Genomic DNA, 11,855 nt, shown 5'->3' with positions numbered 1-11,855 from the left:
AGGAAGGTGGGAGAGAGTTCTCCTTGCCTTCGCCTGGCCTTTCCCAGCATGTAACATGTTGAGAGTATACCTACTTCAAAGGCCAGTGGCCCTACTCACTTTGTGAGGCATCATTTTAAGGCAAAAAAGCATTGTGAGAGATAGTGAGGGTCATTTTGTGATTAAAAAAATTAAATTCACTGGGAAAATAAAACAGTTCATAGGCTTCCCTGGTGGCACAGTGGTTGAGAGTCCGCCTGCCGATGCAGGGGACACGGGTTCGTGCCCCGGTCCGGGAAGATCCCACATGCCACGGAGCAGCTGGGCCCGTGAGCCATGGCCGTTGAGCCTGCGCATCCGGAGCCTGTGCTCTGCAACGGGAGAGGCCACAACAGTGAGAGGCCCGCGTACCACAAAAATAAAACAACAACAACAACAAAAACCAAAACAATTCATGAGTATATTTCAAATATATAGACATATATACATGACATGCATATGACCACGTATATCTATACATACATACATGCAAACATATATGAAGAGGGAGAATTAACAGAACTGCAAAGAGAAATAATCACTTCAAACCAACCAACAGTTGAAGTCTGGAAGAAACATCTCTGATTCATTCATAGATCAAGCAGACAAAACTGTCAGTAAGGACAGAAGCCCTGCAAACACGATCAACAAGATTAATCTAACATATGTGTAGAGAGCACTCAAAATCGGAAAAAGGCACATTCTTTCCAAGAAGACACTTAATTTACAAATAATTGGTCAAGTCTTCGTCCATAAAGCAAGTTTTGAAAAATTTTGACCTTTGGTATCATATGGACCATGTTCTCTGACCACAAAGTGATAACTAGACTCACCCCTTAATATGCAAATGAAGAGACACATGCTTTAATAACTCATATATCAAGTTAAAAAATTACCATGGAAAATAGAAACTATTTAGAATAGATCTACGGTTGGCAGTTACTGTGAGACCTCCTCCCTTCTCTCTCCTGCCTTCCACTGTGCCCCTCCCCTGGTACATGGAGGGTTGACGTCCACACCTGTCAGTGTTATTAGAAAATTAGTTGGATTGGTTGGCATGTGCTTTGTGGTCAAAATAACCCATCGTTTACCCTTTTATTTTGATTTTCAAGGAGAAAAGAGGAAAATGAACGACTCTCATGTTTTGGAGGAGGCCAAGAAACCCCGAGTGATGGGCGATATTCCACTGGAATTAATCCACGAGGTCATGTCCACCATCACGGACCCTGCAGCGATGCTCGGGCCAGAGGTCAGCAGGGTGAACCTAGGCAGCCAGCTGGTGGACCCCTTCTACTCTCCGGGCCACTCCAGCTGTTGGGAATGGGGATGGTATTGCCAAGAGAGAGCATGTCACGCTACCCTGGTTTGCATTTTGCCTGGTGGTCCGGGTTGGAAAGGCAAGAAAAGCTAATGGAGAGCTGATTCCCCTTGATGACTGTCAGATCACGGGGAAACACAATCTCACGCAGCTGAAGGCATTTCTCCTTCAACTTTTTATCTTGAAAAATTTAAACCCTCATAAATGTTGCAAAAAACTCCATGGTAAAGATCCAGAGACTCTTTATTTAGATTCACCAATTGTTAACATGCCTCATTTACTTTCCCTCTGTCGCGCTCTCTCTCCTGTGAAGCATTAGGAACCATTTCAGAATTCAATACAGATGTCATAACACTTCACCCCTAACTATATTTGCATGTACCTCCTAAGACTGAGACTGTTCATTCACATTACCTCAATGCAGTTATCACCTCCAGCAAATTTAGCCAGGTTACAGTATTATCTAATGTATGGGTTGGCAGTCTACAGCCTGCGGGCCAAATCCAACCCACTTGCTGGTTTGTAAATAAAGTTTAATTGAAGTGTATTGTCTGTGTCTGCCTTGCACTACAAAAGCAGATCTGAATTATTAAGATAGGGGAAGACTGACTGCAAAGCCTAAGATAGTTGTCCCCTGGCCCTTTATAGAAAAGTTTGCTTAGACAAAGTTATATTAGACCGTTGGCCTAATATACAGCCCATATCCAAATTTCCCGTATATCCAAATTCTGTCCATTATAACACTTGCTGCTGTTGTTGGAAGATCAGTCAGGGATCACGCACTACATTTAGTTCTTATCTCTTCACTTCTTTTTTTTTTTTTTTTTTTGGTCACGCTGTGTGGCTTCTGGGATCTTAGTTCCCTGACCAGGGATTGAACCTGTGCCCCCGGCAGTGGAAGCATGGAGTCTTAACCACCGGACCACCAGGGACTTCCCCTCTTCACCTCTTTAGTCTCCTTTCTTCTAGAACAGTTCCCCAGCCCTCTTTTGGTCTTTTGTGGCAGCACTGTTGTTGCAGAGTCCTGGTCACTGGTTTTGCATAATGTCCCTCTACCTGCATTTGTCTGTTTACCCATGATTAGATTCAAGTAAAGCAATTCTGGTAAAAGTACTGCTGTCAGTCTCATTGTGTCCTCTCCAGGGGCAAAGCAGTTTAAGACGTTTCTGACAGCTTCCAGAAAATGAAGAAATGGCTCGGAGATTATTTTGCAAAACCTCTTTAAAAATTTTTTTACTATGGCTCTGCTAGATCAAAATATCCATTTTTAATGTGTCATGTTTCCTTAGAGGTTTATTTCACGGTAGTGAGATAAATCAGAGAACCAGAATGTTGTTAAGAGAGAGATCTTCCTATAAAATTGTTCTCTCCATTTCCTTCTAGATATCCAGACCTGGGGACTTATGACTGTAGTACCTTTTGTGTACTTGTCTCCTGGGGATTTAGTAACTTCACGGATTAGTTTAGCTCAGTTTTTCCAACTATAAAATGTGGATGTAGTCACACATTTCAGGATGTGTTGGGTGGCTTTAGTAGTGTCCTGGAGTTGACTTGTACTGGTGTGCGCAAGGCAACTGTTACATTTTCAGGAATTTTGTGTGCTGGTTGTTAAATACGTTGGTAGCTTGAAACTGACCACAGTGGCATCTGGGCCCCTGGGCAACGCCATAGACCAGTGAAATGAGCATGTGCCGCCAATGGGCTTTTCTCCCTTGGGGAGCTGTCGTTTGAACGCTGACCTGCACCCCACTGAGTGCTGGCACAAGGTTGTGCTGTGAGCTGTGGTTGAGCGTGGTCAACGGAGACTCCTGTGCAAAGAAAACCATCTTCCAAGAAGAGGTGCTGACAGTATAAATAAGACTGCCGCTATTGGGCCTGTACTGGGATCTGTCATCCCGAGGGTGCTATAACGCTCAGCCAGATGGAGTTCCTAAAAACCAGGGGCCAGCAAACTATAGCCCTCAGGCCAGATCCAGTCTGCCTTCCCCGCTTTTAAGTAAAGTTTTATTGGAATTCTGCTTCACCCAGTCGTTTATGTGTTGTCTGCGGCAGCTGTCGCCCTACAACAGTGTCGGCCAGTTGCCACAGAGGCCTTATGACTTGCAGATCTAAAATATGAGCTCCCTGGCCCTTTACAGACAGTTTGGGGACTCCTGATCTGCACCAAACCTCCGTGTACACGTAGAATACTCTGGTCCCTCCAGATGCTCTACCTACCTATTTTGTTTTCATAACGTGTGTGTGTTGGTTGGGACCCTGAAAATCCACAAATGTGCGTCTTATGAGAACACGGAAGAGAGGCATTGCTATGTCCTATCCCTCCTGTCTTAAGAGAAGAGCTGTCTGTGTAATGTTTTCCTGTCTCCTGCATCCCAGACCAATTTTCTGTCAGCACACTCAGCCAGAGACGAAGCGGCAAGGCTGGAGGAGCGCAGGGGCGTGATTGAATTTCACGTAGTGGGCAATTCCCTGAACCAGAAGCCCAACAAGAAGATACTGATTTGGCTGGTGGGGCTGCAGAATGTGTTTTCCCATCAGCTGCCCCGGATGCCAAAGGAGTACATCACACGGCTTGTCTTTGACCCGTAAGTTGTGCTCTGCTCTTTCTTCTCCCTTTTTTCCCTCTTCTTTCTTTCTTTTTTTTAAAATTTTTTGGCCACGCCACATGGCACATGCGATCTTCGTTCCCCGACCAGGGATTGAACCTGTGCCCCTTGCAGTGGAAGCGCCGAGTCTGAACCATTGGATCACCAGGGATCACCTGTCCCCTTTTTTCCCTTTTAAATGAAAGAGGAACTACTCAGATAGCCGTAGTCACCCACTGAGTCCTGTTGCCTCTCGTCACACTGTGGATACAGAGTGGCATCACGATAATTGCCATGGCTAAAGGCATTAAGATTAATTTTTCAACAGTTTGTCAATTTTTTGTTAATGAGGCTTTATATTTTAAGTTGCTGGTGACCATCCTGTGCGTCATTCATTATAGCAATGAAGGAATATATAAATGCTAAGAAGGCGTCCCATTTTTTTCACAGTCAAAATATTCTTGATTTTGGTATCTTAACTAGATACCATTGTTGCCAGGGTCTGTAAGCCCTGAGAAGATTACTGGGGTATTAGGTTAACTTTGACAATCCATTACATTAAAAAAAAAAAAAAAAAAGCAAAAAACAAAAAAGTAAACTTCCCTACTTGAATGTATTTTAACACATGGAACCCAGTAGCCTATGTGCATTGTGATCCATGCGTGGGACTATTCAGAGTGACGTTTTAGACAGAAGGCCTGATAGGATTCTGGAATGCAGGTTTTAGCAAATTGTACCTGTGGATTTGGTTTTCTTTTCCACGTTGTTTCCGTGCTGTTTTTGAGTGAGACTAAACTCTTCAGAAACACATACCATGTTTGTCCCTGCCTTTGTGTTCTCCCTCTGGACTCCCACTGTGGGTCCGTGGGCATCAGGGGTGGCCCTGTTGCAGCACCAGTCAGCACCTCCCCACACGCTCTGTTCTTTTTTTTTTTTGCGGTACGCGGGCCTCTCACTGCTGTGGCCTCTCCCGTTGCAGAGCACAGGCTCCGGACACGCAGCCTCAGCGGCCGTGGCTCACGGGCCCAGCTGCTCCGCGGCATGTGGGATCTTCCCGGACCGGGGCACGAACCCGCGTCCCCTGCATCTGCAGGTGGATTCCCAACCACTGCACTACCAGGGAAGCCCCGCTGTGTTCTTTATTTGTAACCTCAGAGCCTCCTTAGGTGGCTGGCCTTTGTCCCCACGGAAGCTCTGGTGCCATCTCCGGCAGGGAAGCTCGCTCTAAAAGTCCACAGTAAAGAATGGTCTGGCGAGATGGAGGAGGTTTCCGTGGAAAAATCAAGAAGAAACAACCCCCTGCTTTTCCTGGCTGGTTCATGAGGAACACCCCAAACAGTATATTTGTATAACCAAGAGAAGTAAAACTTTGACATAATCTTATTCTTTCAGGAAACACAAAACCCTTGCTTTAATTAAAGATGGCCGCGTTATTGGTGGTATCTGTTTCCGAATGTTCCCATCCCAAGGATTCACAGAGATTGTTTTTTGCGCTGTAACCTCCAATGAGCAAGTCAAGGTAAGCGTGACCCAGGAGCATCCTCTCACTGCGTGTGTGTGTGTGTGTGTGTGTGTGTGTGTGTGTGTGTGTGTGTGTAGCATACACGCTTCCTTGTATCCACAGTCAGGCTCTACCGGGTTTTGTTGGACCTGGGCGCAGGGTCTGGGGACACCACACAGCCCCTGGTGCAACTCAGGCAAAGTTTACAGCAAGTGAAGAGATGTTTGAAAACACGTCTCAGTGTTACTGATCATTTCCACGTGCAGACATGTCTACACACACCTGGGGACAGTGCACCACCAGAAGGGGTGTGGTGCGATGTGGATTAGGGAGATGATTTAGGTGACTCACACCTCAGAAAGATTTCCTATGACCTTATGCCTAATGGGGGACAAGGACTAAAGAAATTCTGTCGGGGAAGTCATGACATTTGAATAAATTTATTACCGAGTTTCAGAAATATTCATGCAGGTTTGGAATGTGGGTCTTTCTGGAGTGTGTGTGTGTGTGTGTGTGTGTGTGTGTGTGTGTGTGTGTGGCTGATTTGCCTTCCCGATTGTACTTGGCATGGGTCCCTTCCTCCCCAGGAGCCAGACTGTCTTATTGATAGTGTGCTTGGCATTGCAGTCTGACTGGAATAAATCAGATTCTCAATTGTCAGAAAGATTTAGATTGTGTTGTGTCGTCCTCTGCTGCTTTTGTGAAAGTGGAACCAGAAATGTGTCTTCAGGCTATAATTCATTTGGTACTTTGGGAGCCCTAAAATCACGCAAAAATACGGCAATTGGTGGAAAGATAAGTAGCTCAGGATTTGATGGCTGCTGAGAAAAATTATCGGCAGGTCTAAGGCAACGTTGTCCAGCGATATATAATGCAATGGGCAAATGTGAACCATGTATGTGATTTTGAATTTTCTAGTAGCTACATTAAAAGAAAAAAAGAAAATAGGCAAAAATAATTCTAAAAAATTGTACTTCATTTTACTCAGTATATCCAAAGTGTTGTCATTGCGACAGGTACTCAGCATCCAAGAAGTATTGAGACATTTTACATCTTTGATTGGTACTAAGTCTCAGAATCAAGAGTGTATTCCGTACTCACGCCTGTGTCAGTTTGGACTAGCCACGTTTCAGGTGCTCACTGGGCTTGGACAGTGTGGGCCTAAGGGCATTGTTGCCTTCTTCAGCTACAGTGCAGCAATGCCAGTTACAGAAACCAAAAATGGATCTCTGGAAGGAATCATGAGCTGCCTGCCGGCTGAAACCAGGGCCATGGGTGCTTTTGGCTTCATTAACAGCTCTCCTCTGTGTAATGGTCACGGTGCCAATTAACAGCTGCTGTGGTTTCCTCTCACAAAGCACAAATGGGGCTTTTTGTCTTTGACTCACAGCACTCAGCATCCAAGGACAGACAAAATTCATCAGTATCAAATTCATCATTCTGACCGGAGAAGGTGAGGGCCCACATCTACCTGAAACCGATCTCTGGCTCTTTTTCAAGGAACTCTGACTCTATATCTTTAGATGGTACTGTTGCTGTGCTTATCACAGGTTTATTTCCCCCTAGCCAAAGTGAGAAACAGTAAGTGTCCGGAATTTAGGAACTTACTTAAAAGAAAAATTTGGTTTGGCTTTTCATAGGGAGAGGCGCTGGAAAATATGTCCTTGGTTTATAATTTCAGAAGATTGCCTAATTTTTGTTTGCAAAGAAAGCTACACCAAGCAGCTTGTTTGGAAAGGTTGGTTAAGGTTGCCTTGGACACTTTTAGGATACCAGAGGGAAACTAAAGCTGTTTAATATGAATTGGATGCTTTGTCTTATTACTTCCCAGAAGGGCAGTGTATATTTTTTCCCCCAAACCATGTAATTTTCTAAAGACTTGAAGGAAGGTGGCCAAACATTACAAACTGAGGTGGGAAAACTACAAGAAAAGCCACCTTTTGTAAGTGACTTAACTGGTTTTAGAAAATGAAGATTAATCTTTCAAAACTGGATAGAATGGATGCATGTGATGGAAGTCAATTCTGGTAGCACTTATTTGTGAAAACAGAAAGTTCGTAAGTGGAGGTTTACAATTTTGATTTGAGATATTAAAAATCTTGGCTAAATGATACGTTAAAATTTGCACGTACTCATTTTAGAGACTAAGCTTATATACAAATTCCTGTGAATGCTTTAAATAAGATTTGTATGTGAATTTATCTTGCTCAAAACACATGCAAGATAACATTTGAGAATTTACTTAAAGCTCCTCACCTGGTTTTGGAATAGCTTATCTAAGAACTATTTGGGTTTGACATTATATGCAACTTTAAAGTTACATGGCTAATACTTAATTTACCATAGTAAGTATTTAAATAAACACTGAAGTTACCAGGTGGATTTGGAAAGGAATCCTTTTGGTGATAGTTGAAAATAAAGGCATACAAAGGAGGGAAATAGTTCTGGGGTGAAAAATCTAAACATTTGCATATAATAGCTTAACACTGTTAGTGCCTCTTTAACCAAGGAAATACACAGAGAGGATTCAAGTTAAAAGGCACAGTCCCTACTCACAAGCAGTTGGAATCTGGAAAATTTCTTTGGAGAAATGACAGATTAGTGGCTGTTGATGAAGAATACCTTATGCAGGTTTTGAGAAGCTATTTACAAAAGAACCATTATTTTTCTGCTTGAGTAAAATCCTTGGATTGTGGGTGAAGGGGAGAAAATGTATAGTTCTATTAGCTGCTTACAAGATGATGTATACAGTGAAAGCCTAACTCTCTTCCATCAACCACATCTAGGTTAACCTCACTTCTAGGTTAAAGTGAGTTTCATCAGAGGACACATTTCTTACTGAATCCTAGATATTACTATTCTTGTACACATGCAGTAGCCAACCCTTCCCTTTTCTCCAGTTTTTTTCCCCCCCACTTTTCTTTAAAAATTATATTTAATTACCTAGGTCGTGCACGGATACATTTTCAGAGAAAGCAAAAATCCCATGCCCCCTTCCCCCTGCTGTCCAGTCATTGTCAGCCTGGTGTGCATCCTTCTAGTTGCTTCTCTGTATTATGTACATGGACATGTACCTGTCTGTGTGGTGTGGTGTTGTTTACGTAACTAGAATTCATACTGTACATAATTGAAAAAAAACCTTTCCAATATATCTTAGGGATCTTTCAACTTTAGTACATAAACGTGGTTATTTAAATGTATATTTAGATCAATTAAAATTAAATAAAATTTAAAATTCAGTTCCTTAGTCACTCAAGTCCTCGGTAGCTGCATGTGACTAATGGCTACCATATTGGATAGCATAGATGAAGAATATCTCCATCGTTGCAGAAATCCCTACTGGACAATGCTAATATGGAACTACTTTATTCTTTTTATATAGATTTGCCCAATGTAGACAGACCATAATTTATGTAACTGTTCCCTATAGAAGACATTCATATTTATTTCCAGTTATTTTCTATCACTAACAGTGCTCTGTTTGGAAATGATTTCTGGACACTGAAAAGCGGCATCGCTGTAGGAATGGCTATGGCCAGAGTCTCAATTTAAAAACTTACTTCCAGATCACCCTTCTCAGTGGGCTTACCAATTTACACTTTCACCAGTGGTGCTGGAGAGTGCCATTTCCCTGGGTATTGTCAACCTTAAAGAAATTTGCACATTGCTGAGTGAAATATTGCATCTCGTGATGGAGTGCTCTGATTACTATTGGGATCAAACATCTTTTTCTTTTAATTTCTTGGTTATATTTATTGCTTGTTCCTTTGATGATTTATCTTTTTTTGTATTGATCCTATCGAAGGTATTATTTATGCATTCTTGATGTTAATTTTTTATAATATCTTGTATATCTATACCGTCCCATTTTGTCATTTTGTTTATGGTATCTTAAATTGCTTATGAAATCTGTAAAAGAAGTTTTAAACTTTGAAGTAGTCTACTTAATAATCAGTCTTTTGTGCTTTCGCATTTTATATTTTCTTTAGGAAGCCTTTCTATATCCCTAGGTTATAAACCCACTTTCCTGTATCTTTTTATAATACTTTTGTATAGGCTTATTTTTCCTTACATTTAGATTTCCAGTCCGTCTTCTTACCACTTGACAAAACTTCTTTAAGGCTTAGCTTACACATCTTCTTTTCCTTCTCCCTCTTAAATATCTTATAGCCTTTTTCTCTGTTATAGGTACAAATACATCACTCTGTACCAGGGCTGTGCAATAAAAATACATCTGTGAGCCTCAAATGCAAGCCACATGTGTAATTTAAAAATCTCCAATAGTCGTATTAAAAAAAAGTAAAACGAAACAGGTGAAATTCATTTTGATATTTTCTATTTAACCTAGTGTGTCCAAAATACTGCCATTTCAACATGTAATAAGTTTAAAAGTCATTAATGAGACTGGTGTGTATTTTACGCTTGTATGTCTCATTTGGACTTGTCACATTTTCATCACTCAAAAGCTACACATGGCTAGTGGCTACCATATTAAACAGCCAGTTGTATATGTAATTATGAGTTCTATATGTCTATCTTCCCCATTTTACTATCTTCTCAAGAAGAGAGAGATTTCATTCGTCTTTTTATCCGAGTTTTATTCAAACTCACAATGTGTCAGTGTTGTGATATGTTTGGGAAAAGCTAACATGTCCATGGGTAATATCAATGGAAGAATAATTTCCAGAATAGGGAGATGGTAATACACTTCTCCTATGTACTGGGCAGACTGTCCCCTGAATATTATTATGCTTGGTCTTGGGATCCATGCTTTAGAAGGGTGTTGTTATACAGCTGCGGTCCCCAACCTTTTTGGCACCAGGGGCCAGTTTCGTGGAACACAAGTTTTCCACGGACCGTGGGAGGGGTGGGGGGAATGTTCAGGCGGTAATGCGAGTGATGGGGAGTGATGGGGCGCGGCAGATGAAGCTTCGCTTTCTTGCCCGCCGCTCACCTCCTGCTGTGCGGCCCTGAAAAGTGTGACTAGATTGAGAAAGGGTCTTCCTATCATGCCATATGAAGAACAACTGAAGCTTGGCTTCGTACCTGGGAGGTAGGAATGGGCATGGGTGAGGGAGGATAATTTTCAAGGGTTTGGAGAGTTGTTAAAAGCAGGGACCAGTCTTTGTTATTCTAGGAGTAGAACTAAGGTCAATAGGTAGAAGGAACAAGGGGTCAGATTCTCAGGTGAACATAGGAAGAACTTCCCAACCATAACAGTGGCTGAAAATTAATTGGTCTAAGGACTGAGCGAGCACCCTAAACTGGAGGTGTTCTAGCAGCTCACGTTTCCAAGGTAGATGGCAGGAGACTTCTGGTGTCACATGGGATAGAATTAGACCAGATGACTTCCAAAGATCCTTCTCCCCTGTGGGCCTGTAGTTAGGTCCATGATAACATACCTATGAGCGTGTTTGAGTTCTTTAGAAAAGTGTGTCACCAAATTCTAAAATATTGATGTGAAGATATTTGTATGTGGATGCTTGGGTTTACCTTCATCTTCTTTTTATGAGATTCTAAAACCATCCCTTTAAATTTATAGATTTTTCTTCAAGCATTGTACATCACCAGGAAATCTGGTACTTACTTTTTTTTTTCATATTTCAATCATTAATTTATTTAACATTGTTCACATATTTAGTTACTTCCTAATGTCTTCTGACTCACTCAGAGGTTCGGGGCTTCTCAGACTGCTTGGAAAGGTCTGATAAGACCAAGTTGAAAACCCTATGTACTTGATGATACAGTTCTTTGGAAGGGCTGCTGATTTGTTGTATGCAGGAAACACCTGGATTAGTTAATATTCTAGTAGAGATTAGCCTTTCTCATTTGCATTGCTCTTTTCATCTCAGGTTCTCAAATACTTTAAACATAAGCAGAAATTCATAATCAGTATTTATTCCAAAAACCTCTTTATTAATATTCAATGTGTAATCTCTAGGACTGAATGAGAAGCTTGTAGCCTTGGTGTGTTCTTTTCGAAGAGCCAGAAACTTGTATTTTCAAAGGATGATTGTATCTCCATTCAGGGATTTTGAATTTGTTTGGTTTTACAGCTCATTTTCAAAGTTCAGAAATGCAAGAAGGGTGTTGGTGTTATACTGGCAATACATACTCCTAAATTTGCCAACATTTCCCAGTGAAAATATGGGACTTTCTTTTCTCCAGAACCTAATATATTTGTCTGCATACTGACTTGCCCACAGGGCTATGGAACACACCTGATGAACCATTTGAAGGAATATCACATAAAACATGACATCCTGAACTTTCTCACCTATGCAGATGAATATGCAATTGGATATTTCAAGAAGCAGGTGGGTTTTTTCACGTGCAACCCTGTTCTGTCGTTCCTTTTCTTAATATGCACTCAGGTAGCTTTCATGCAAATAAGCACCCACCCTCCGCCCCCCACTGTTTTCTGCTTATAAGA

The 11,855-nt window shown here is 41.8% G+C and overlaps 1 protein-coding gene across 2 annotated transcripts in view; it reads left to right on the top strand.

Annotated features, from left to right (window-relative positions):
• KAT2B (lysine acetyltransferase 2B) overlaps window positions 1-11,855 on the top strand; it is a 102,408-nt gene that overhangs the window by 75,280 nt on the left and 15,273 nt on the right. For both annotated transcript variants that reach the window (XM_067737378.1, XM_067737379.1), the window contains exons 9-12: window positions 1,131-1,267; window positions 3,713-3,921; window positions 5,314-5,440; window positions 11,629-11,739. In XM_067737378.1, coding sequence (XP_067593479.1) covers window positions 1,131-1,267; window positions 3,713-3,921; window positions 5,314-5,440; window positions 11,629-11,739 — 584 coding nt within the window. The remainder of the gene's footprint in view (window positions 1-1,130; window positions 1,268-3,712; window positions 3,922-5,313; window positions 5,441-11,628; window positions 11,740-11,855) is intronic.

This window comes from Pseudorca crassidens, chromosome 5 (assembly GCF_039906515.1).
Source record: "Pseudorca crassidens isolate mPseCra1 chromosome 5, mPseCra1.hap1, whole genome shotgun sequence".
NCBI lineage: Eukaryota > Metazoa > Chordata > Mammalia > Artiodactyla > Delphinidae > Pseudorca > Pseudorca crassidens.
The sequence above is the reverse complement of the archived record's forward strand: the minus strand, read 5'-3'. Positions and strand labels throughout refer to the sequence as shown.